Source organism: Gymnodraco acuticeps, unplaced genomic scaffold (assembly GCF_902827175.1).
Source record: "Gymnodraco acuticeps unplaced genomic scaffold, fGymAcu1.1, whole genome shotgun sequence".
NCBI lineage: Eukaryota > Metazoa > Chordata > Actinopteri > Perciformes > Bathydraconidae > Gymnodraco > Gymnodraco acuticeps.
The window spans coordinates 7,829-35,000 of NW_022989774.1; the positions used below are offsets into that span (position 1 = coordinate 7,829).

The 27,172-nt window shown below is 40.6% G+C and overlaps 1 protein-coding gene across 1 annotated transcript in view; it reads right to left on the reverse strand.

The window, feature by feature from the left end:
* Positions 1 to 536: 536 nt before the first annotated feature.
* The window catches only part of shprh (SNF2 histone linker PHD RING helicase), a gene marked incomplete at its 5' end in the record, with an annotated part of 31,421 nt that continues 4,785 nt past the window's right edge, over positions 537 to 27,172 (reverse strand). Inside the window, 16 exons of the mRNA XM_034219761.1 lie at positions 537 to 1,169; positions 3,829 to 3,909; positions 4,300 to 4,478; positions 8,581 to 8,667; positions 9,044 to 9,136; positions 9,875 to 10,063; positions 10,240 to 10,311; positions 13,611 to 13,712; positions 14,198 to 14,335; positions 15,079 to 15,307; positions 17,216 to 17,278; positions 19,242 to 19,415; positions 19,532 to 19,674; positions 22,393 to 22,500; positions 23,172 to 23,264; positions 23,973 to 24,061. Coding sequence (XP_034075652.1) covers positions 1,076 to 1,169; positions 3,829 to 3,909; positions 4,300 to 4,478; positions 8,581 to 8,667; positions 9,044 to 9,136; positions 9,875 to 10,063; positions 10,240 to 10,311; positions 13,611 to 13,712; positions 14,198 to 14,335; positions 15,079 to 15,307; positions 17,216 to 17,278; positions 19,242 to 19,415; positions 19,532 to 19,674; positions 22,393 to 22,500; positions 23,172 to 23,264; positions 23,973 to 24,061 — 1,934 coding nt within the window. The remainder of the gene's footprint in view (positions 1,170 to 3,828; positions 3,910 to 4,299; positions 4,479 to 8,580; positions 8,668 to 9,043; positions 9,137 to 9,874; positions 10,064 to 10,239; positions 10,312 to 13,610; positions 13,713 to 14,197; positions 14,336 to 15,078; positions 15,308 to 17,215; positions 17,279 to 19,241; positions 19,416 to 19,531; positions 19,675 to 22,392; positions 22,501 to 23,171; positions 23,265 to 23,972; positions 24,062 to 27,172) is intronic.

The window sequence follows — 27,172 nt, forward strand, 5'->3', positions numbered from 1 at the left end:
TTGCGGTCAATATTTAATTAACATCCAATTTTCTTCACTGTTAAAGAAAAAAGGGGGACAATTCTGGTTCAATGTAATTCGAACATTTGAACTGTTGGATACAAACAAAAGGACGACAGCTCATATATGAGACTTCAAAGGTCTTTTATTTTGAAACTGTACATCAGATTGATTCTCTCTGAGTGACTAGATGGGTGTCCTGCTGCTATCACCCTGGAGTGAAATGCGTCTTTGATACTGGATAGTTTTTGTTTTATTCTTATCTAAAAACAGAGGGATGATAGCCCATATATGAGATTTCAAAAGTATTTTATTTTGAAATTCTACATCAGATTGTCCTGATGTTCTCTGATTGACTAGATGGGGTCTCCTGCTGCTATCTCCCTGAAGTGAAATAAGTATTTGATTGACTTCGAATGGCTCTTTGATTATGGACACTTTCCATTAAATAATAATCAAAATATAGATGGACAATAGATCTCATTTGAGATTTTAAACAGCATACATTTTAAATTGTCACCCAGTGGAAATGTCAGATATGTCTTCATAACTGTATACTTACATTTTACATTCACTCAGTTATAATGTGGTAGTTATACGTAGTTTGTTTTAAATTATTATTGATCACATTATATTGTACATATTTCTTAATTTAAGCTCCAACATGAATATGTTTGGTGTGTTTTTTAGGTATATTTGTTATTGACCAAGTAAACGCTTTTATTTTGAAGGCAGTTTTTACAGGCCTCTACCGTAATACATAGGATATTCGCGCACCGCAATACAACGTGAGGGTTGGCTTGACCACAGTCTGTTTACCAAGTGTTTCCTGACATGAAACATTTTATTTCACCTTGCTATGTGTTTTTAACGTATATTAAAAAACGGGGACATTTCCGGGGACAGTTTCAACCGGGGACAGGCCAATAAAAACGGGGACTGTCCCCGGAAAACGGGGACGTCTGGTCACCCTACTGTAGGTGTGTGTGTATCTTCTGTAGGTGTGTGTGTGTGTCTTCTGCAGGTGTGTGTGTGTGTGTGTATCTTCTGTAGGTGTGTGTGTGTGTCCAGGTGTTCACATGGACTCCAGATGTTCTTCAGTAAACAGATCAGCCAGGTCGGCCACCGTCAGCACGGCGGCCTCCGAGTGCTTCATAGTGGTGGTGTGGCTGGATTAAAAAGAGAGGAAGATTTGATCAGTTATTTAATTCATCTGTACAACCCTTTAAAGTCAACAAGCCTCTAAACCAATGGCTGTTGATCACTACAATTACATTCAAAATGTGTCTACAAAGTCCTCAAAAACCGATGCTTCCTAAAACCTATTTTAAGTTTAAAAAACTGTTGTGAGGAGAGGCTAGTCTGTTGTTAGCTAGTCTGTTGTTAGCTAGTCTGTTTTTTAGCTAGTCTGTTTTTTAGCTAGTCTGTTGTTAGCTAGTCTGTTGTTAGCTAGTCTGTTTTTTAGCTAGTCTGTTTTTTAGCTAGTCTGTTTTTTAGCTAGTCTGTTGTTAGCTAGTCTGTTGTTAGCTAGTCTGTTGTTAGCTAGTCTGTTGTTTAGCTAGTCTGTTTTTTAGCTAGTCTGTTGTTAGCTAGTCTGTTTTGTAGCTAGTCTGTTAGCCAGTCTGTTGTTAGCTAGTCTGTTAGCTAGTCTGTTGTTAGCTAGTCTGTTGTTAGCTAGTCTGTTGTTAGCTAGTCTGTTGTTAGTAGAGGCTAGTCTGTTGTTAGCTAGTCTGTTGTTAGCTAGTCTGTTGTTAGTAGAGGCTAGTCTGTTGTTAGCTAGTCTGTTGTTAGCTAGTCTGTTGTTAGCCAGTCTGTTGTTAGCTAGTCTGTTGTTAGCTAGTCTGTTGTTAGCTAGTCTGTTTTTTAGCTAGTCTGTTGTTAGCTAGTCTGTTGTTAGCTAGTCTGTTTTTTAGCTAGTCTGTTAGCCAGTCTGTTGTTAGCTAGTCTGTTAGCTAGTCTGTTGTTAGCTAGTCTGTTGTTAGCTAGTCTGTTGTTAGCTAGTCTGTTGTTAGCTAGTCGGTTGTTAGCTAGTCTGTTGTTAGTAGAGGCTAGTCTGTTGTTAGCTAGTCTGTTGTTAGCTAGTCTGTTGTTAGTAGAGGCTAGTCTGTTGTTAGCTAGTCTGTTGTTAGCTAGTCTGTTGTTAGTAGAGGCTAGTCTGTTGTTAGCTAGTCTGTTGTTAGCTAGTCTGTTGTTAATAGAGGCTAGTCTGTTGTTAGCTAGTCTGTTGTTAGCTAGTCTGTTGTTAGTAGAGGCTAGTCTGTTGTTAGTAGAGGCTAGTCTGTTGTTAGCTAGTCTGTTGTTAGTAGAGGCTAGTCTGTTGTTAGTAGAGGCTAGTCTGTTGTTAGCTAGTCTGTTGTTAGTAGAGGCTAGTCTGTTGTTAGCTAGTCTGTTGTTAGCTAGTCTGTTGTTAGCTAGTCTGTTGTTAGTAGAGGCTAGTCTGTTGTTAGCTAGTCTGTTGTTAGCTAGTCTGTTGTTAATAGAGGCTAGTCTGTTGTTAGCTAGTCTGTTGTTAGCTAGTCTGTTGTTAGCTAGTCTGTTGTTAGTAGAGGCTAGTCTGTTGTTAGTAGAGGCTAGTCTGTTGTTAGCTAGTCTGTTGTTAGCTAGTCTGTTGTTAATAGAGGCTAGTCTGTTGTTAGCTAATCTGTTGTTAGCTAGTCTGTTGTTAGTAGAGGCTAGTCTGTTGTTAGTAGAGGCTAGTCTGTTGTTAGCTAGTCTGTTGTTAGTAGAGGCTAGTCTGTTGTTAGCTAGTCTGTTGTTAGTAGAGGCTAGTCTGTTGTTAGCTAGTCTGTTGTTAGCTAGTCTGTTGTTAATAGAGGCTAGTCTGTTGTTAGCTAATCTGTTGTTAGCTAGTCTGTTGTTAGTAGAGGCTAGTCTGTTGTTAGTAGAGGCTAGTCTGTTGTTAGCTAGTCTGTTGTTAGTAGAGGCTAGTCTGTTGTTAGCTAGTCTGTTGTTAGTAGAGGCTAGTCTGTTGTTAGCTAGTCTGTTGTTAGTAGAGGCCAATCAGTTTTGTATCAGTACCCAGTCTGTTGTTAGCTATGGTGGACTGGCCATCGAGACGTTCAGGACGAATCCCGATGGGCCGGTACCGAAGTAGGCCGGTCTCACGATGTGGGCCGGTCGGATAAGTCACTAGGCACCCCCCCCCCGTTGACAATTTACAAGTTGTACTGAAGTAGGCCGGTCTCACGAAGTGGGCCGGTCGAGATGCCCGGGCTGATTTTTAGTCCCAGTCCGCCCCTGACTGTTAGTATTAGTATGTTTACCAGTCAACCCAGTCTCACAACATTTCGTGTTATAGTCACGAAATTAATCTATTGATTCGTGTTCACCAACACGATTTCCCCCTTTTTTCCGTGTCACACAGAACGATTTTTAAAGCAATGTAAATAATAACAAATTAGAAGGAAAAAAAGATTTAAAAAAATACAGATTTCAGTATTCTTAGGCTCTGAGCCGCATTATACCATTTAAAATAAACAATAATGGTGGCTTGATATTGAGTAAGAACATGTTTTTATGAACCCCACAGCTTCCGGTCTTCCAAGACCCGACCGGACAAAAAGATGTGGTGCAGGCACGAAACACACTACCAATAGAAATACATTGCTTTTAGTGACACGAAAAAAAGGGGAAAATTGTGACGGTGAACACGAATCAATAGATACAATTTATTTCGTGAGTATTACACGACATGCCGTGAGACTGGGTTGCAAGAGTTTCCTCCGGTATAAATAAAGTCTTTGGTTAGCCCATGTGAGGAGAAGCTAGTGCGATAATAATGAGGTCACAGTAAGTTAATAATTGACTTTATTTTGTGACTTTATTCACCTTTTCTCTGCTGTCTTCATCATCGCCTGCATCCTCTCTTCAATGGTGGATTTAATGAGGAATCTGTGGACAAACGTTGGCCTGATGGACAGAAAACAACAGCTTAAATCACACAACATGGAAGACATCATGGAAGTCACATCAATAAGTGTCATATTAAAGTACTAATGCACAGGTAACACCCATGACTGACTGCTTTAGTATTACTTTTACCAAGTAAAGGAGTACCACTAGTAAATGCACACACACATAGCTAGTCTTTCTAGTATAACTAATAACGATTTATATCAAAATAATAGTGATTTTACACCAGTTTTATGATAAAAGAACTGGTGTCTGATTTGACAGAAAATTGCACATAAAACCCCAAAACCTCCCTCCTATTGACTCCTAGCCAGCATGCTCACACCAGATGAGGCTCTAAGCTTCCTGAAGAGCTCCTGTGTTATATATGTTCCCTTCTGCACTCACTTGGTCTGCCCGATGCGGTGCACCCTCCCGATGGCCTGCAGCTCATGGGCCGGGTTGAGGATCGGCTCCACCAGCAGAACATGGGTCGCCTCGATGATGTTCAGACCGTTAGAGCCGGTGTGCAGAGGCAGCAGCAGGATGTTGATCTGCTCCTCGTATTTAAAGGAGCACAGATTATCCTGCAGAATGACAGTCAATGCACACGTTATCAACAGTGAAGGGATTTCAGGCATGTGCAGAATTAGTGTTAGTATTCTTTTTATTTTATTTTTTTGGTTGTTTGTTCTCTCTTTGTAGTCATTTTGTGTCTCTTTGAAGTTCTTTAGTGTCTCTTTGAAGTCCTTTTGTGTCTCTTTGAAGTCATTTAGTGTCTCTTTGTAGTCATTTTGTGTCTCTTTGTAGTCATTTTGTGTCTCTTTGAAGTCATTTTGTGTCTCTTTGTAGTCATTTAGTGTCTCTTTGTAGTCATTTTGTGTCTCTTTGTAGTCATTTTGTGTCTCTTTGAAGTTCTTTAGTGTCTCTTTGAAGTCATTTTGTGTCTCTTTGAAGTCCTTTTGTGTCTCTTTGAAGTCATTTTGTGTCTCTTTGTAGACATTTAGTGTCTCTTTGTAGTCGTTTTGTGTCTCTTTGTAGTCATTTTGTGTCTCTTTGAAGTCATTTTGTGTCTCTTTGTAGACATTTAGTGTCTCTTTGTAGTCGTTTTGTGTCTCTTTGTAGTCATTTTGTGTCTCTTTGAAGTCATTTTGTGTCTCTTTGAAGTTCTTTAGTGTCTCTTTGAAGTCATTTTGTGTCTCTTTGTAGACATTTTGTGTCTCTTTGAAGTCCTTTTGTGTCTCTTTGAAGTCATTTTGTGTCTCTTTGAAGTCATTTAGTGTCTCTTTGTAGACATTTTGTGTCTCTTTGTAGACATTTTGTGTCTCTTTGTAGTCATTTTGTGTCTCTTTGAGGTTCTTTAGTGTCTCTTTGAAGTCATTTTGTGTCTCTTTGTAGTAATTTTGTGTCTCTTTGAAGTCATTTAGTGTCTCTTTGTAGACATTTTGTGTCTCTTTGTAGACATTTTGTGTCTCTTTGTAGTCATTTTGTGTCTCTTTGTAGTCCTTTTGTGTCTCTTTTAAGTCATTTTGTGTCTCTTTGAAGTCATTTTGTGTCTCTTTGTAGTCATTTTGTGTCTCTTTGAAGTCATTTTGTGTCTCTTTGTAGTCCTTTTGTGTCTCTTTGAAGTCCTTTTGTGTCTCTTTGTAGTCATTTTGTGTCTCTTTGAAGTTCTTTAGTGTCTCTTTTTAGTCCTTTTGTGTCTCTTTCAAGTCCTTTTGTGTCTCTTTGTAGTCCCTTTGTGTCTCTTTGAAGTCATTTTGTGTCTCTTTGTAGTCATTTTGTTTCTCTTTGAAGTTCTTTAGTGTCTCTTTGAAGTCCTTTTGTGTCTCTTTGTAGTCATTTTGTGTCTCTTTGTAGTCCTTTAGTGTCTCTTTGAAGTCATTTTGTGTCTCTTTGAAGTTCTTTAGTGTCTCTTTTAAGTCCTTTTGTGTCTCTTTTAAGTCCTTTTGTGTCTCTTTGTAGTCCTTTAGTGTCTCTTTGAAGTCATTTTGTGTCTCTTTGAAGTCATTTTGTGTCTCTTTGTAGACATTTTGTGTCTCTTTGTAGTCCTTTTGTGTCTCTTTGAAGTCATTTAGTGTCTCTTTGAAGTCATTTAGTGTCTCTTTGTAGTCATTTTGTGTCTCTTTGAAGTCATTTTGTGTCTTTTTTAAGTCATTTTGTGTCTCTTTTAAGTCCTTTTGTGTCTCTTTGTAGTCCTTTAGTGTCTCTTTGAAGTCATTTTGTGTCTCTTTGAAGTCATTTTGTGTCTCTTTGTAGACATTTTGTGTCTCTTTTAAGTCATTTAGTGTCTCTTTTAAGTCCTTTTGTGTCTCTTTGTAGTCCTTTAGTGTCTCTTTGAAGTCATTTTGTGTCTCTTTGAAGTTCTTTAGTGTCTCTTTTAAGTCCTTTTGTGTCTCTTTTAAGTCCTTTTGTGTCTCTTTGTAGTCCTTTAGTGTCTCTTTGAAGTCATTTAGTGTCTCTTTGAAGTCATTTTGTGTCTCTTTGTAGTCCTTTAGTGTCTCTTTGAAGTCATTTTGTGTCTCTTTGAAGTCATTTAGTGTCTCTTTGTAGTCATTTAGTGTCTCTTTGTAGTCATTTTGTTTCTCTTTGAAGTCATTTTGTGTCTCTTTGAAGTCATTTAGTGTCTCTTTGTAGTCATTTTGTGTCTCTTTGAAGTCATTTAGTGTCTCTTTGTAGTCATTTTGTGTCTCTCTGTAGTCCTTTTGTGTCTCTTTTAAGTCATTTTGTGTCTTTTTGAAGTCATTTTGTGTCTCTCTGTAGTCCTTTAGTGTCTCTTTGAAGTCATTTTGTGTCTCTTTGAAGTCATTTAGTGTCTCTTTGTAGTCATTTTGTGTCTCTTTGAAGTTCTTTAGTGTCTCTTTGTAGTCCTTTTGTGTCTCTTTGAAGTCATTTTGTGTCTCTTTGTAGACATTTTGTGTCTCTTTGTAGTCCTTTAGTGTCTCTTTGAAGTCATTTTGTGTCTCTTTGAAGTTCTTTAGTGTCTCTTTGAAGTCCTTTTCTGTCTCTTTGTAGTCATTTTGTGTCTCTTTGAAGTCATTTTGTGTCTCTTTGTAGTCATTTTGTGTCTCTTTGTAGACATTTTGTGTCTCTTTGAAGTTCTTTAGTGTCTCTTTGATGTCCTTTTGTGTCTCTATGTAGTCCTTTTGTGTCTCTTTGAAGTCATTTTGTGTCTCTTTGTAGTCCTTTTGTGTCTCTTTGAAGTTCTTTAGTGTCTCTTTGTAGTCCTTTTGTGTCTCTTTGAAGTCATGTTGTGTCTCTTTGTAGTCCTTTTGTGTCTCTTTGAAGTTATTTTGTGTCTCTTTGTAGTCCTTTTGTGTCTCTTTGTAGTCCTTTTGTGTCTCTTTTAAGTCATTTTGTGTCTCTTTGTAGTCCTTTTGTGTCTCTTTGAAGTCATTGTGCACAATTTAGCAAGTGGTTTTAGCCTTGAATACGTTTAAAAAAAGCCGGTCCGCACGTAGGAACTCGTACCTAAATATTTCCTTTTTTCAAAGCTTGTTCATTTTACTCCACTGGTCTTTGGAAGCTAATTACTTTGCAGATTTAGATTCACATAAATAAAACAAATGATTATGGTTTGAATCCAGAAGGAATCTGATCAACATATTCAGTGTTTATCCCCCAAAAGTATTGCTTTGGAGAAAACCTGTCCGGCCTACTCAGAAGTAAATCTGTGAACATTTCCATAAATGTGACCTGCTCTATCGAAATCAGTCGCATTGACCCGAAGACACATTTTGAGTTGTATCCACTGCTGGAAAGAGGAGGTTCCTAGCTTTCTGATGATATCAGGATTGTTGTTGTTGTACTCCAAATACTAAGCGAAATATGTCACATTATATAATGACTGTCACGAGTCTTCACTTTGAGAAAAAGGCCTTCAAAGTTTTCTCTTCTCTGGAATCCATCGATCTGATTGGTTATTAGCAAATTATCAAAATACTACGGAGGGAAGATATTTTCGTTTGGATTACTGGTCTGGGGGAAGCTCGCGAGTGTGTGTGTGTGTGTGTGTGTGTATACGTGTGTGTGTGTGTGTAATTTTGTGTTTGTGTGTATTGTGTTTGTTTCCCGGGGAAAATCCTCAGGAGAAACCCCGGCTGTTGTTCTGCCTGCTGTGATGTCAAGTTACTCCGCTCTCCGCTTGTAATTATGCCGAAGCTTCAAAGTTGTATTTATCATCTGAATTTGCCGAAACAAGTTTAATATTCTGAAAGCCAAGACTTTGTTTATTTGAAATCAGATGAAAACAAACTGTAACGGACCCTGCCGTGTTATCTATGATTACTATACGCTTACATTCATCATGTCAGCGGAGGGAGGGGGGGCGGCGCTGCGGAACAGCAGATTGCGAGTGAGAGCTGTCTTCGTCCCTTCACAAGCTTAAAACATGTATTTATCGTGTGATTTTGGAAATAAAAGTTTCATATTCTGAAAGCCAAGACTTTGTTTATTTAAAATCAAACAAAACACCCGAACACCGAAACAATAGTTTTTTACGCAAATCCACGTTTATTTTGAAATGAGCCGTTGAGACTTCCGACTGATTTCGATAGAGCGGGTCACATATTACGTTTTTTCTTAAGTGCACAAGTGGAAAACCCAACCTGGAGCAGTGGATGCAGGGAATAGTGTGTGTGTGTGTGTGTGTGTGTGTGTGTGTGTTCAGCATATTCATAATGTAGAGACCTGGAACTTGTGGATGCCGTTGATCTGAGAGAACTCCATGTTGTTGTCGAACAAAGCCTTAGAGATGATGTCCAACACACTGAGCCACTGAGAGAGAGAGAGATGTAAAAAGTCTTAAAAGCACCATCTCTCAATGAAATCATCCAGGCTTCCTATTTCTTTAAAGAGAGAGAGAAAGAGAGGGGGGGGGGGGTCGCACACGCACACGCACACACACACACACACACACACACACACACACACACACACACACACACACACACCACACACACACACACACACACACACACACACACACACACACACACACACACACACACACACACACACACACACACACACACACACACACACACACACACACACACACACACACACACACACACACACACACACACACACACACACACACACACACACACACACACACACACACACACACACACACACACACTAGTGTTACCGTGGAGAACACCAGACACTTGGCCCCCGGGTCGATCAACTGGATCTTCTTCAGGGTCCGGACCACGGCCTCCACCTTGGTCGAGTGGCTGCCCTGAAGAACAGAGAGGAAACATGTGAGAGCAGAGCGACACACACTTTAAATACTGCGTTTCTTTTATTCGTCCATGCTGCCGACGACTGAGCGTGAACTGTTTAGATTTGGACAGACATGGATGTAAATTGCAAGTCGTCAGGTCGTCATCCTAGTTTGTCGTTGTTTGTCTTTTCGTGGTCTTTTTGGCGGGTGTTTGTCTCTCTGTATTATTTTCGCATTTCCTTTTCTTCTTTGTAGTCATTTGGTGTCTCTTTGTAGTAATTTGGTGTCTCTCTCTTTGTAGTCCTTTAGTGTCTCTTTGTAGTCCTTTAGTGTCTCTCTGTAGTCCTTAGTGTCTCTTTGTAGTCCTTTAGTGTCTCTCTGTAGTCCTTAGTGTCTCTTTGTAGTCCTTTAGTGTCTCTCTGTAGTCCTTAGTGTCTCTCTGTAGTCCTTTAGTGTCTCTTTGTAGTCCTTAGTGTCTCTTTGTAGTCCTTTAGTGTCTCTTTGTAGTCCTTTAGTGTCTCTTTGTAGTCCTTTAGTGTCTCTTTGTAGTCCTTTAGTGTCTCTCTGTAGTCCTTAGTGTCTCTTTGTAGTCCTTTAGTGTCTCTTTGTAGTCCTTAGTGTCTCTTTGTAGTCCTTTAGTGTCTCTTTGTAGTCCTTTAGTGTCTCTTTGTAGTCCTTTAGTGTCTCTTTGTAGTCATTTGGTGTCTCTTTGTAGTCCTCTATGTCTCCTTGTGTCCCCCGAGCCTCCTCTACCTGTACAGGTATGTCCTGGTCCTGTCCTGAGGCCTGGGTGGTGAACACGTATGAGATCTCGGCGTGAGAGGTGATCTGTCTGCAGACTGCACATCTGATGGCTCTGCGTCTGGAGCCCACGCTGTACTGCTCCACCATGATGGAGATACACTCGTTACAGAAGCAGTGTCCGCAGGTGAGCACCGCCCACTGGGGGGGGGGGGGGGGGGGAAGAGAGAGAGAGAGAGAGAGAGAGAGAGAGAGAGAGAGAGAGAGAGAGAGAGAGAGAAAATTATGCATCTTATTTATAGAGCACTTTTCTACAGGTGAGCACCGCCCGCTGGAGAGAGAGAGAAGTATTCTCTTTATCCTACGGGGTCTCTCACCTCCTTTCCCAGGGGCCGGGCACAGATGGGACACGGCTCGGGGTTCAGCTCTTCGTTGGATTTGTCCTGCGACTGCAACAGAGAGGGGGATTATTTAAATTAGTTTATATTGATATGAGTTATAGATTAGGTGTGTTTGTGATCACCTTCTCCAGGTTATAGATTAGGTGTGTTTGTGATCACCTTCTCCAGGTTATGGATTAGGTGTGTTTGTGATCACCTTCTCCAGGTTGTGGATTAGGTGTGTTTGTGATCACCTTCTCCAGGTTATAGATTAGGTGTGTTTGTGATCACCTTCTCCAGGTTGTGGATTAGGTGTGTTTGTGATCACCTTCTCTAGGTTATGGATTAGGTGTGTTTGTGATCACCTTCTCCAGGTTGTGGATTAGGTGTGTTTGTGATCACCTTCTCCAGGTTGTGGATTAGGTGTGTTTGTGATCACCTTCTCTAGGTTGTGGATTAGGTGTGTTTGTGATCACCTTCTCCAGGTTGTGGATTAGGTGTGTTTGTGATCACCTTCTCCAGGTTATGGATTAGGTGTGTTTGTGATCACCTTCTCCAGGTTGTGGATTAGGTGTGTTTGTGATCACCTTCTCCAGGTTATGGATTAGGTGTGTTTGTGATCACCTTCTCCAGGTTATGGATAGGTGTGTTGTGATCACCTTCTCCAGGTTGTGGAGTAGGTGTGTTTGTGATCACCTTCTCCAGGTTATAGATTAGGTGTGTTTGTGATCACCTTCTCCAGGTTGTGGATTAGGTGTGTTTGTGATCACCTTCTCCAGGTTGTGGATTAGGTGTGTTTGTGATCACCTTCTCTAGGTTATGGATTAGGTGTGTTTGTGATCACCTTCTCCAGGTTATAGATTAGGTGTGTTTGTGATCACCTTCTCCAGGTTATAGATTAGGTGTGTTTGTGATCACCTTCTCCAGGTTATAGATTAGGTGTGTTTGTGATCACCTTCTCCAGGTTGTGGATTAGGTGTGTTTGTGATCACCTTCTCCAGGTTATAGATTAGGTGTGTTTGTGATCACCTTCTCCAGGTTATAGATTAGGTGTGTTTGTGATCACCTTCTCCAGGTTGTGGATTAGGTGTGTTTGTGATCACCTTCTCCAGGTTGTGGATTAGGTGTGTTTGTGATCACCTTCTCTAGGTTATGGATTAGGTGTGTTTGTGATCACCTTCTCCAGGTTGTGGATTAGGTGTGTTTGTGATCACCTTCTCTAGGTTATAGATTAGGTGTGTTTGTGATCACCTTCTCCAGGTTGTGGATTAGGTGTGTTTGTGATCACCTTCTCCAGGTTGTGGATTAGGTGTGTTTGTGATCACCTTCTCTAGGTTGTGGATTAGGTGTGTTTGTGATCACCTTCTCTAGGTTATGGATTAGGTGTGTTTGTGATCACCTTCTCCAGGTTGTGGATTAGGTGTGTTTGTGATCACCTTCTCCAGGTTATAGATTAGGTGTGTTTGTGATCACCTTCTCCAGGTTGTGGATTAGGTGTGTTTGTGATCACCTTCTCTAGGTTATGGATTAGGTGTGTTTGTGATCACCTTCTCCAGGTTGTGGATTAGGTGTGTTTGTGATCACCTTCTCCAGGTTGTGGGATTAGGTGTGTTTGTGATCACCTTCTCTAGGTTGTGGATTAGGTGTGTTTGTGATCACCTTCTCCAGGTTGTGGATTAGGTGTGTTTGTGATCACCTTCTCCAGGTTATGGATTAGGTGTGTTTGTGATCACCTTCTCCAGGTTGTGGATTAGGTGTGTTTGTGATCACCTTCTCCAGGTTATGGATTAGGTGTGTTTGTGATCACCTTCTCCAGGTTATGGATTAGGTGTGTTTGTGATCACCTTCTCCAGGTTGTGGAGTAGGTGTGTTTGTGATCACCTTCTCCAGGTTATAGATTAGGTGTGTTTGTGATCACCTTCTCCAGGTTGTGGATTAGGTGTGTTTGTGATCACCTTCTCCAGGTTGTGGATTAGGTGTGTTTGTGATCACCTTCTCTAGGTTATGGATTAGGTGTGTTTGTGATCACCTTCTCCAGGTTATGGATTAGGTGTGTTTGTGATCACCTTCTCCAGGTTGTGGATTAGGTGTGTTTGTGATCACCTTCTCCAGGTTATAGATTAGGTGTGTTTGTGATCACCTTCTCCAGGTTATAGATTAGGTGTGTTTGTGATCACCTTCTCCAGGTTATAGATTAGGTGTGTTTGTGATCACCTTCTCCAGGTTGTGGATTAGGTGTGTTTGTGATCACCTTCTCCAGGTTATAGATTAGGTGTGTTTGTGATCACCTTCTCCAGGTTATAGATTAGGTGTGTTTGTGATCACCTTCTCCAGGTTGTGGATTAGGTGTGTTTGTGATCACCTTCTCCAGGTTGTGGATTAGTGTGTTTGTGATCACCTTCTCTAGGTTATGGATTAGGTGTGTTTGTGATCACCTTCTCCAGGTTGTGGATTAGGTGTGTTTGTGATCACCTTCTCTAGGTTATAGATTAGGTGTGTTTGTGATCACCTTCTCCAGGTTTGATTAGGTGTGTTTGTGATCACCTTCTCCAGGTTAGGTTATGGATTAGATTAGGTGTGTTTGTGATCACCTTCTCTAGGTTGTGGATTAGGTGTGTTTGTGATCACCTTCTCCAGGTTATGGATTAGGTGTGTTTGTGATCACCTTCTCCAGGTTATGGATTAGGTGTGTTTGTGATCACCTTCTCTAGGTTGTGGATTAGGTGTGTTTGTGATCACCTTCTCCAGGTTATGGATTAGGTGTGTTTGTGATCACCTTCTCCAGGTTATAGATTAGGTGTGTTTGTGATCACCTTCTCCAGGTTGTGGATTAGGTGTGTTTGTGATCACCTTCTCCAGGTTGTGGATTAGGTGTGTTTGTGATCACCTTCTCTAGGTTGTGGATTAGGTGTGTTTGTGATCACCTTCTCTAGGTTATAGATTAGGTGTGTTTGTGATCACCTTCTCCAGGTTATGGATTAGGTGTGTTTGTGATCACCTTCTCCAGGTTATAGATTAGGTGTGTTTGTGATCACCTTCTCTAGGTTATGGATTAGGTGTGTTTGTGATCACCTTCTCCAGGTTGTGGATTAGGTGTGTTTGTGATCACCTTCTCCAGGTTGTGGATTAGGTGTGTTTGTGATCACCTTCTCCAGGTTGTGGATTAGGTGTGTTTGTGATCACCTTCTCCAGGTTGTGGATTAGGTGTGTTTGTGATCACCTTCTCCAGGTTATGGATTAGGTGTGTTTGTGATCACCTTCTCCAGGTTATGGATTAGGTGTGTTTGTGATCACCTTCTCCAGGTTATGGATTAGGTGTGTTTGTGATCACCTTCTCCAGGTTATGGATTAGGTGTGTTTGTGATCACCTTCTCCAGGTTGTTGAGGTAGAGCACCTGGCCCAGCTTCTTCTGCAGCTGAGACTTAGCGAGCGCCTGGTCGTTCAGAAGCTTCTGCTGGTTCTGATCCACCTGAGGGGCACAGACACTTCAGGTAAAATAATGCATCTCATATATTCAGATAACAAGGCGTCTAAAACCTGGTCTGGGGGGGGGGGGCTTTACGATCAATCATTAACGGGGAATTGATTAACTAAGATCAAAACAGACTTAAGCTTATTTTAGTGGCAAAATGTTCAAAAAAGTAAAGTTTGATTTGACGAGTCAGCTTGTTTATTACATTAATTAAATTAAAAAAGTATAAAATAGTGAAGTTTTCTAGGACTTTTTAAATAATATTAGGACATATATAAAATAATATTTTCTTGTGAATATTACATTTTGCAATATATATATTTTTTCAAACTTTTTTCTTTAAATTTACTCAACTAATTATTATTTAGGAGAAAATCCATGTTTTTTTGTAACCTACAATAATTATTTACAGGTTTAGGTTTGTGACACAGCTTTGAAACCATATAAATGAACATTAAGAGTAATAATAACATGTCCTGCACCTCGTGGGGCTCGATGATGTGCAGCAGTTTGGGTTTGGGTTCATCAGGAAGACGAACTCGAAGTCTTTCCGTCGCCATGCCGAGTTCATCGATGGCCGACACGTGATTCCTGAGGACCATCCAGTACTCGTGCAACACCTGAGAGACACACACAGGCAGGGACGCGGGAAGTCAGTCAGAGTTGGGGGTGCGGGGGGGGGGCTAGTAGCGTCTAGCAGCGGTGAAACTGTGGCGCACAGGAGGGGGGGGGGAGGTGCTAGTGGAGCCTCGCAGCGGCGAAACTGTGGCGCGCTTACACTGTAGGTGCGCCGCGTTTGGGAGTGCGGGTGCTAGTGGACCCTGCAGATGGGGGTGCTGCAGCCCCCTCAGCACCCCCCCTTCCCGCGCCCATGCACACAGGTAACTTTATTGATAATAAACACTCGTAAATATATATATTTATTATATCATTGATCCCTGAGGACCATCCAGTACTCGTGCAACACCTGAGAGACACACACAGGTAACTTCATTATTAATACACTGTTATAAATATATATGTATTATTAACGTGATTCCTCGTGCAACGCCTGAGGAAACCAACACCGGGTAACTTTAATCAATACTTTAAAAAATGCGTAATATTTACGATGCAGGGGGGATTTTTCGTAAACAATCTTTCAATGTTTCAGAGATATTTCTGGTTTTCCAAACACACTTTGTAGCTTCAGAATTATTCTAAAATGGAGTTGGAGTTAGTTTTAATGCAGAGTGGGAGACGTGCAGCAGCTCTTTCTTGCAGGTTTCTTATTAAATTAATATAAAATAATAACCCGAGCTTCCTCACTTTCTACTCCTTCTTCCAGGTATCTTTATTAAAATAATAACCTCAGCCCCCTCACCTTGTACTCCTTCTTCCAGCACTCGAGCAGCTCCATGAAGGTGGTTCCTTCCTCCAGCAGATCGTTATCGAGGCGCTTCAGTTTGGCGAAGGCGAGGATTGCCTTCAGGCTTTTCTCCGTCTCGCTGGCGGCCCACAATCCTCTGCTGGTGGTGGGCAGCCGGTCGTCCATCAGACCCCCCTCCTGGTCCTCGATCATCTCCTCGAAGATCGCCGTCTGACCCTTCACCCTGAGGAGCGAGCGGGAAATCATCGTTAAATCACGGTTAGTTTTCATGCAATTAAATGAATATGTATAACCCTAACCCATAGGGCCAAGGACTGAGTGTTGGTACATGCATACAAGAAATATCTAATTAAAATATAAAACTATTGTTAAACTGTTACAAATATATATTTAAATGTCTAAAATAAGGCTAAATGTTTAACGAGAAATATAAATAATATACAAATCAAACAAAAAACATTTCGGAATATTTAAAAAAGATTAAGAAATACATTTTTTAAAGTCAATAAAATTAGAAATAATAAAAAAAGCAAGAAAAAATATAGAATTATAATAAAATAGTTTCTAAGAATATTATAAATCCAATGAAATCAAAATAAATAATTTAAAAGACATACATTTAGAAAAAAATGTTGGAATATTTTAAAACCATTTGAAAAAAAATTTGAACAAGAAAAATACATTTACGAAAAAGCAAGAACAAATAAAGAATTATAATAAACTGTTTAATTAACCCTTCGATGCCCTTAGAGTGGCTGGACCCCGCCCTCCTCCACAAGTGGGTCAAAAAGGACCCGTATTAGAATAATATGTGTTTTTATGCCATTTGTGTCATTTTGGTTTAGAAAAATCACTTGTATAATATTTAGTATTATATTTTGTTTCACACTAGAAATATTTTATATTTAATTTTTCACTATTTATAATTTTAGACATTTTACTTACATTTTGAAAACATTTTTTTGAACATATCGATGCAAAGATCTCCGCAATTCTGAGACCCTCACAGTATTCCAGTCCCTTTTCAAAACTCTTCTCCTCTTGTCTACTCATAGCCCCCCCCCCCATCAATCCATGCCGGTTGATCAGGTGTGATAGTCCTATACCCCCCACCCTAACCTTCCCTTGTATTGTAAAGCGATGTTGAGTCCTTGAGAAGCCCTGTACAAATATAATGTATTATTATTATTGTGAGGGAATAATTCTCCTTTACTCCTAAGATATGTAACCTTATTGCCTGTTGACGTTTACGACCAAACCCTGGCTCTGCTATCTCTCTTAAGGAATGGGAGGCTCCAGCTATCTTGATAAACCAGTTCAACTCTCGGTCACGAAATGGTTTACGGCTGTGGGAACGCTGGCTTTCTAAAGCTCCACAGATGTTTACGCCCCAATATGCTCATTAACTCTCTGTAAACTAGGTCTATCGAGAGAGAGATAGGCTGATCAGAATTGACATGGCAACCCACCCGTGCAGTCAGAACCTTTTGCTGCTGTGACTTGTGATATGAATTCTCCGGCCAGTGTTTGACATCAAAGCTCCAACTCTTCTCGTGTCTCTCTGAGTCCTGACTCTCTATTGCTGCAGAAGTTTCCCTTACACTTATTATTATCATTATACTGACAGGTTTCAGATCTTGTTGTGTAAAATAATCTTCCTGAGAGGTGTCACTTGTGATGTCGTCTGTGTGGTCCACAGTGAATGTAGTCCTGACAGCAAGGTGATAAGAATCATAGGTTCCCAGAGGAAATGCATGCGGGTCATTTTTGACCCACTTATGGAAGCTTGGGGTAGAAATACAAAAACTACAATTTCTTAAAATGTATTAAATTTAAATTAAAAATTTGAATGGGATGATATCCAAAACATGTTTTTTGAGGAATAGCTGGAATATGAAATGATAAAAGAATGTAATTACAAAGATACTCTAAGAAAATCTAAGGGTTCAGAGAATATTCTAAATTCAATAAATAAGAATAAATGTTTAAAAAGTCAATAAAATGAGAAACAAGAAATATACATTTTCGAAAAAGCAAGAACAAATAAATTAATAATAAAAACAAATGTAAGAATTAGAATAAATGTTTAACAAGAGATATATATATACAAAAACAAACAAACACTACTTACGTGTGTGAAAACAGCTTGGACTCGTAGTCAGTGAAGAGCACATCGGCCTTGCAGAAAACACAACTGTAATACAGAGAGAAGGAGATCAGTCATGAAACCCCCTGGAAGAATAATGAGATTATAAGCAGGGGTGCACATAACTTTTTTGCCCTGGTTCTCAAAGGAGCACCTGGAGATGTTGCTTGGTGCTCATCCTTAAAATGAAATAAACCGTAACTTTTGAGGGGTCTTGACTCTATTTGCCAGACAAACGGCACTGAACACACATGCAGAGGTGAACACAGAACACACATGCAGAGGTGAACACAGAACACACATGCAGAGGGGAACACAGAACACACATGCAGAGGTGAACACAGAACACACATGCAGAGGTGAACACAGAACACACATGCAGAGGTGAACACAGAACACACATGCAGAGGTGAACACAGAACACACATGCAGAGGTGAACACAGAACACACATGCAGAGGTGAACACAGAACACACATGCAGAGGTGAACACAGAACACACATGCAGAGGTGAACACAGAACACACATGCAGAGGTGAACACAGAACACACATGCAGAGGTGAACACAGAACACACATGCAGAGGTGAACACAGAACACACATGCAGAGCTGAACACAAGACAACATTAGCATGACCAGTAATCCTACAAGCTGTCATCACTTCCCTCCTGACTGTTCTCCTCACTGTCTTCCTCTCTGTCAGACATGGTAGCTGATGATGTAGGCCTACTTCTTCCTCTCTGGTTGAGTCTGCGATTAGCTGCTTGCATCCACAAGTCAACAGCTGGGTTTGGGTCGAAAGTCTCTGTTGTCATCTTAGACAAGTGGATGTAATCCAATAAGTATGTGAACATAACCAATAACCTACCATAGCCAATAACAAATGAATGTAACTTATTTTATTTATGTTGTTCATTCATATTTTATTTAACCAGTTAACATTTATTTATGCATTTTTTTTTTATCTCTCCAGTTTTAAAGGATATGTTTGGTTACTGTCCTATAGTATACACTGGAATGATTTGAAACCTGTTTATCCCAATAATTATAAAGGAGTGCCTTGGAAATATGTGTTTACATAAATTGTGATCAAACCGTTTGAACTTAGACTAAAGTGAACTATCTAAACACTCAGAGTCCTTTACCTCACTGAGCTGTAGTTATCAGCCTCTCAGTCTGACTGGAGAGGACTCTCCCTCCACATTATTGTAGAAACATCTTCTTCTTATATCCGCAGCTAGCACCAGATGCTAATAACAACAGCGCCGGTACCGGTGCACCCTCCCTCTCTCTCTCCCTCGCTCGCTCCCACGCTCGCACTTTGGCTGTGAGCTGCGGGGCGCCAGATAAGCCAACATCCCCCATTTTCATCACTTAGAGCGCCCATCGTACAGGGCAAATGAAAAGTGTAACCGGGATGAAAAGGGTGTTACTTTTACTTAATTATGAATATTGTTACATCAAGGCCGAAAATTAGGATGAGCCCCAACGGTCAAAAATGTTTTTTTCCCTCCCAGAACTGTCAGCGCAGCGCCTCCACAGATCTGGCGCCCTAGGCGAACATCTATTACGCCAGTGCTACGGGCCGGCCCCGAGTTCATATGCAACTCGCACATATCTTTTTCTCTCTCTCCTCTCTCCTCTCTTTTCTCTTCTCCCTTCTCTCTCTCCTCTCTTTTCTCTTCTCCCTTCTCTCTCTTCTCTCTCTCCCTCTCTCTCTCTCTCTCGCTCTCTCTCAATGTTGGTACGCAAATGCGCTTTTTTTCAAATGACCCGGTGCTCTTTTTTTGGCGGAGTGTGCGCATGCGCACCTGTTATGTGCAGCCCTGATTATAGGATATATCAGATGGTCTTAACCTGCAATTCAGTAAATCGGTTTCTCCTTTTCTTGCGTTATTGAGTTATTTCTTGACACAAGTGTAGTGTTTACGTTGAGTTTACTAACCCAATTTCCCGCTGGAAGAATCAAGTCATTATGTCTTGTGTTTTAGATTATAAAAGGTTATATTACGTGTTTAGAGGTAGTCTCTGGGGTCTCAGGTGGCAGATGGTGACCTCCTCGATGACCTCTCGCGACGCCGGGCCCTCCAGCTTCTTCACGGCGTCCTGAACCGTCTTCTGGCTCTTCATCAGGTCCTGGATCTGAGAGGTGAGGAGGAGCTGAAGACCCACAGCGTCCCTGAACCTGCAGGAGGACGGGGTCAGGTTTATGGCCAGGTACGTCGACACTGCTGTGGTGTGTGGCGGTGCAAAGTGAGGCGAGCCAACACCTATGTATTTATATATTATTGATCAGTGTACTTGTCTGCCATGCTGAGTTTGCTGGCCTGCTGCTTGTAGCTCGACGTCAGATCGTTCTTGATACGAGAAACCAGCTCGTCATCGGTGGAGCATCGAACCGCCCGCTGCACCACCTCCAGCCACCAGGGGGAGTTCTGCTTCACCTGGACACAGGTAACAGGAGGAGGAGAAAAGACGGCTTTAAGAACAGCGTTATTACTAATGATGAGATAAAGAGAGATGTGTTCCTGTCTCGCGGTGCATTTCATATCTAAAAATAATTGGTAAAAATTATGTATTTATTTTTATTTTTATATATTTATTTTTTAATATAATTTTAATATTTTTTTTAATTCATTTTATTTATTCTTTATTAAAAACATTTAATGTATTTATTTTATTTATTTGTTCATTGATTTAATTATTATTATTTATTTTAATTGCGCGTAAATTCTGTGTTTTTATTTAGTTACAAGTGGTTTTAAAGATCCCGTGGCCATTTCTCCTGATCACAGCTCCATCGTTGAGGTCGACTAGAATAGATTCACTTTGTTCAATGTTCCAAACTCTCATTGGTTTCTCACAGCATCTCTGATAGTCTGTGTATTCACTCTCTGTCCTACACGGCTTGTTGGAGCTCTAAACCTGTCTCTCCTAAACCTGTCCCTCCTAAACCCTGTCCCTCCTAAACCTGTCCCCCCTAAAACTGTCCCTCCTAAAACCTGTCCCTCCTAAACCTGTCCCTCCTAGACCTGTCCCCCCTAAACCTGTCCCCCCTAAACCTGTCCCTCCTAAACCTGTCCCCCTAAACCTGTCCCCCTAAACCTGTCCCCCCTAAACCTGTCCCTCCTAAACCCTCCTAAACCTGTCCCCCCTAAACCTGTCCCTCCTAAACCCTGCTAAACCTGTCCCCCCTAAACTTGTCCCTCCTAAACCTGTCCCCCCTAAACCTGTCCCTCCTAAACCCTCCTAAACCTGTCCCCCCTAAACCTGTCCCTCCTAAAACCTGTCCCCCCTAAACCTGTCCCTCCTAAACCTGTCCCCCCTAAACCTGTCCCTCCTAAACCTGTCCCTCCTAAACCTGTCCCCCCTAAACCTGTCCCTCCTAAACCTGTCCCCCCTAAACCTGTCCCCCCTAAACCTGTCCCTCCTAAACCTGTCCCTCCTAAACCTGTCCCCCTAAACCTGTCCCTCCTAAACATGTCCCTCCTAAACCTGTCCCTCCTAAACCTGTCCCCCCTTAACCTGTCCCCCCTAAACCCTGTCCCTCCTAAACCTGTCCCTCCTAAACCTGTCCCTCCTAAACCTGTTACCCCTAAAGCCCCTGTCACACTGTCCCGAAATTGACACCCGATGGACACACGAATATGGAATTGTGAATTTCGCACGAAGATGGCCCCGAACCACACACGAAGGCAACATTTACATTACATTTAAGACATACAACTGCAACGAAAGTAACACAAACAATTATGTTACAGTACTATGATACTGTACTGATATCTTCAGACTTTGTTCTTTACTTTATCCGTCGTTATATGTAGAAAATATTACGTTTTCTCCGTAATGTTGTTTCCATAGCAACAACAATTTCCTGTCAACTGTCCTTCAAAATAATATATTATATCCTTTTTAGTTTCACAGAACACAAATTGGGTTATTTACATAATATATTTACATGATTTTGTTGTGCAATAAAAAACCCGATGGACACACGATAAAGGAAATGTTCAAATTCGGCTGTGATCGTAGCAACATCGGGCCATTCGTGAGGGCATCTTAAGCCATCGTATGACCGCCGGTGGAGTTTCTCAGGCTCCGGCAGCAACTTCGTGAGCGGTGGCAAAATCTTTGGCATGCCAAAAAATTGCCGAAGGACCTTGAGAAGGTTCATTTTCGTGTTGAATTCGTGTGTAAATGTTGCCCTTCGTAAGGCCATCGTGAGGGCATCTTGTTATCATCGGTGCCATCGGGCATTCGCCCCGATCAGAGTGAGGGCGAATGCACCGATGATAACACGAAGATGACACGATTTGACAAGATGCCCTCACGAGTGCCTTACGAAGTTGCCGCTCACGAAGTTGCTGCCGGAGCCTGAGAAACTCCACCGGCGGTCATACGATGGCTTAGATGCCCTCACGAATGGCCCAATGTTGCTACGATCACAGCCGAATTTGAACATTTCCTTTATCGTGTGTCCATCGGGTGTCAATTTCGGGACAGTGTGACAGGGCCTTAAACCTGTCCCTCCTAAACCCTCCTAAACCTGTCCCCCCTAAACCTGTCCCTCCTAAACCCTCCTAAACCTGTCCCCCCTAAACCTGTCCCTCCTAAACCTGTCCCTCCTAAACCTGTCCCCCCTAAACCTGTCCCTCCTAAACCTGTCCCCCCTAAACCTGTCCCCCCTAAACCTGTCCCCCCTAAACCTGTCCCTCCTAAACCTGTCCCCCCTAAACCTGTCCCTCCTAAACCTGTCCCCCCTAAACCTGTCCGCCCTAAACCTGTCCCTCCTAAACCTGTCCCTCCTAAACCTGTACCCCCTAAACCTGTCCCCCTAAACCTGTCCCTCCTAAACCTGTCCCCCTAAACCTGTCCCTCCTAAACCTGTCCCCCCCTAAACCTGTCCCTCCTAAACCTGTCCCCCCTAAACCTGTCCCTCCTAAACCTGTCCCCCCTAAACCTGTCCCTCCTAAACCTGTCCCCCCTAAACCTGTCCCTCCTAAACCTGTCCCTCCTAAACCTGTCCCTCCTAAACCTGTCCCCCCTAAACCTGTCCCCCCTAAACCTGTCCCTCCTAAACCTGTCCCTCCTAAACCTGTCCCCCCTAAACAACCCAATAGCATGCATTACGCTGTCCAAACACAGAGCAGGTGGTCTCTCACTTTGCGTCTCAGCTCCTTGATGCTCTGCAGAACCGGCTGCAGCGCCTGCAGAGCGTCGGAAACCTCAGAGTCGTATTTAGTCATATAATGCCGTCTCAGCTGCTCTGCCTGAAGGGAGAGGGACACCATGAAGGGAATAGAAACAGGTCCAATGTAACGAGGGATTCATGGGAGCTGCAGGCGCCAATCCTTTAGAACAGGGGGGTCAAACTCAATTTCATCACGGGCCACATCAGCATTATGGGTGCACTCAAAGGGCCGGTTGTAACTTTAAGACTATATAAACATACATATATAAATATATAATATATATACAATAATGTATTATATTACTTTATTTCCTCTGCATTGGATTATTATTGGATAGGGTAAACACTTCAGAAATAACTACGTCTGAAAGAAGAAGCCTAGGGCAAATAAGTGCAAGTCTCTTCAGTGAGAATGTCACAAAATTATTTTAAAAGAAAACCAAATTCTGAAAAAAAGTGACATTTTGAAAAAAAAGTTTAAAAAAAAAATTCTAATGTAAGATGCATTGTGGGACATGTAGTTTATGGACATGGTGCATCTGTAAATCGGCCTGTAACCGTATAATAAACATATTACATTCTTTCAGGGCTCTTGCGGGCCACATGAAATGAAGTCGCGGGCCGGATTTGGCCCCCGGGCCTTGAGTTTGACCCCCCTGCTTTAGAAAGATAAATGAGTTACAGAATTCAGAACAGATTTCTAGGGTTTATTAATGAACACTGTATTTTAAGAGTAAAGAGGAATATGACCTCGTCACTGAGTCGGTCGTCTCTCAGCGTCGGAGGTATCCCAGAATGCTTTGCTTTCAGCAGCTCCATCAGGTTGTGGGTCGCATGAAGTCTCTGAGTTTCCACAACAAGGAAGAAAGACAGAATGTGATCAGTTTAAAAAACGTGCAACATTTATAAAAATTTAGAATTTCTGACATTTTCTGAAAAAAATGCTAAATCCTGAAATGTTCAGAAGGAGAACATTTTTATTTTATACTGAGAAATAAAAAAAATTCTCAGAAAATATAAACAATTCTGTAAAAAAGTGGACATTTGAGAAAAAGTCAAAACTCTGTGAAAAAGTCAAAATTCAAAGAAATAAATCAGAACATTTGTAATAATTCTGCGAAAGTAAGAATTCTTGACAAACAAAGAAAAAAATTGAAAATTGTGAGAAAGAAAGTCATTCTTCTTTTATTTATTTTGGATTTTAAATACTACTTTTACTTTCATAAATTAAATGTTCCACGTCTCGAGACTTTTGGGAGATTTATTTGAGATTAAAAACAGATGAAGTTAGTGTCTACATTTTTTGGGGTGTTTCTATCCTTTATGCAAATATTTTATTCTCTCTTTGTGGATTTTGGACTATTTGGAGTTTTCTTTCCACGAGTCTGAACGAAGCTCATCAGCCCGTGTTAGCATGTGTGTCTATGCATTATAGTGTGTGTGCATTAGTAGGGTGTGTGTCTTTATAATAGTGTGTGTGTGTGAGAGTCCTTCACATGTAGATGAGTGATGTGTGTGTGTGGCTGTGGGTGTGTTTGTTTGTGTGTGTACCTGCAGTGAGTCGGTCTTCAGGCGTCCTTTGTGTTCCTCTGAGGATCGAAGCACTTCTCTGTACATCTCCACGGCCTCCAAATACTCTCCTGCAGCGTGAGAGGACACACACACACACAAATATATATATATATATGAGAGAGTGTGTGTGTGTGTGTGTGTGTGTGTGTGTGTGTGTGTGTGTGTGTGTGTGTGTGTGTGTGTGTGTGTGTGTGTGTGTGTGTGTGTGTGTGTGTGTAGAGGTGGGGAAGTAGTGGAGTGCAAATACTTTGTTACCGTACTTAAGTAAATGTTTCTGGTATCAGTACTTTACTCCACTACTTATTTTTATGACCACATTTTACTTTCTACTTCTTACATGTTGAACTCAAATACCTGTACTTTCTACTTCTTACATGTTGAACTCAAATACCTGTACTTTCTACTTCTTACATGTTGAACTCAAATACCTGTACTTTCTACTTCTTACATGTTGAACTCAAATACCTGTACTTTCTACTTCTTACATGTTGAACTCAAATACCTGTACTTTCTACTTCTTACATGTTGAACTCAAATACCTGTACTTTCTACTTCTTACATGTTGAACTCAAATACCTGTACTTTCTACTTCTTACATGTTGAACTCAAATACCTGTACTTTCTACTTCTTACATGTTGAACACAAATACCTGTACTTTCTACTTCTTACATGTTGAACTCAAATACCTGTACTTTCTACTTCTCACATGTTGAACCCAAATACCTGTACTTTCTACTTCTTACATGTTGAACTCAAATACCTGTACTTTCTACTTCTTACATGTTGGACTCAAATACCTGTACTTTCTACTTCTTATATGTTGAACTCAAATACCTGTACTTTCTACTTCTTACATGTTGAACCCAAATACCTGTACTTTCTACTTCTTACATGTTGAACTCAAATACCTGTACTTTCTACTTCTTACATGTTGAACTCAAATACCTGTACTTTCTACTTCTTACATGTTGAACACAAATACCTGTACTTTCTACTTCTCACATGTTGAACACAAATACCTGTACTTTCTACTTCTTACATGTTGAACACAAATACCTGTACTTTCTACTTCTCACATGTTGAACACAAATACCTGTACTTTCTACTTCTTACATGTTGAACTCAAATACCTGTACTTTCTACTTCTTACATGTTGAACTCAAATACCTGTACTTTCTACTTCTTACATGTTGAACTCAAATACCTGTACTTTATACTTCTTACATGTTGAACTCAAATACCTGTACTTTCTACTTCTTACATGTTGAACTCAAATACCTGTACTTTCTACTTCTCACATGTTGAACTCAAATACCTGTACTTTCTACTTCTTACATGTTGAACCCAAATACCTGTACTTTCTACTTCTTACATGTTGAACTCAAATACCTGTACTTTCTACTTCTTACATGTTGAACTCAAATACCTGTACTTTCTACTTCTCACATGTTGAACCCAAATACCTGTACTTTCTACTTCTTACATGTTGAACTCAAATACCTGTACTTTCTACTTCTTACATGTTGAACTCAAATACCTGTACTTTCTACTTCTTACATGTTGAACACAAATACCTGTACTTTCTACTTCTTACATGTTGAACTCAAATACCTGTACTTTCTACTTCTTACATGTTGAACTCAAATACCTGTACTTTCTACTTCTCACATGTTGAACCCAAATACCTGTACTTTCTACTTCTTACATGTTGAACTCAAATACCTGTACTTTCTACTTCTTACATGTTGAACTCAAATACCTGTACTTTCTACTTCTTACATGTTGAACTCAAATACCTGTACTTTCTACTTCTTACATGTTGAACTCAAATACCTGTACTTTCTACTTCTTACATGTTGAACTCAAATACCTGTACTTTCTACTTCTTACATGTTGAACCCAAATACCTGTACTTTCTACTTCTTACATGTTGAACTCAAATACCTGTACTTTCTACTTCTCACATGTTGAACTCAAATACCTGTACTTTCTACTTCTTACATGTTGAACCCAAATACCTGTACTTTCTACTTCTTACATGTTGAACCCAAATACCTGTACTTTCTACTTCTTACATGTTGAACCCAAATACCTGTACTTTCTACTTCTCACATGTTGAACTCAAATACCTGTACTTTCTACTTCTTACATGTTGAACTCAAATACCTGTACTTTCTACTTCTTACATGTTGAACCCAAATACCTGTACTTTCTACTTCTCACATGTTGAACCCAAATACCCGTACTTTCTACTTCTCACATGTTGAACCCAAATACCTGTACTTTCTACTTCTTACATGTTGAACCCAAATACCTGTACTTTCTACTTCTTACATGTTGAACTCAAATACCTGTACTTTCTACTTCTCACATGTTGAACTCAAATACCTGTACTTTCTACTTCTTACATGTTGAACCCAAATACCTGTACTTTCTACTTCTCACATGTTGAACTCAAATACCTGTACTTTCTACTTCTTACATGTTGAACACAAATACCTGTACTTTCTACTTCTTACATGTTGAACTCAAATACCTGTACTTTCTACTTCTTACAGGTTGAACTCAAATACCTGTACTTTCTACTTCTTACTTGTTGAACTCAAATACCTGTACTTTCTACTTCTTACAGGTTGAACTCAAATACCTGTACTTTCTACTTCTTACATGTTGAACTCAAATACCTGTACTTTCTACTTCTTACAGGTTGAACTCAAATACCTGTACTTTCTACTTCTCACATGTTGAACCCAAATACCTGTACTTTCTACTTCTTACATGTTGAACTCAAATACCTGTACTTTCTACTTCTTACATGTTGAACCCAAATACCTGTACTTTCTACTTCTTACATGTTGAACCCAAATACCTGTACTTTCTACTTCTCACATGTTGAACTCAAATACCTGTACTTTCTACTTCTCACATGTTGAACTCAAATACCTGTACTTTCTACTTCTTACATGTTGAACCAAAATACCTGTACTTTCTACTTCTTACATGTTGAACTCAAATACCTGTACTTTCTACTTCTCACATGTTGAACTCAAATACCTGTACTTTCTACTTCTTACATGTTGAACCCAAATACCTGTACTTTCTACTTCTCACATGTTGAACTCAAATACCTGTACTTTCTACTTCTTACATGTTGAACACAAATACCTGTACTTTCTAC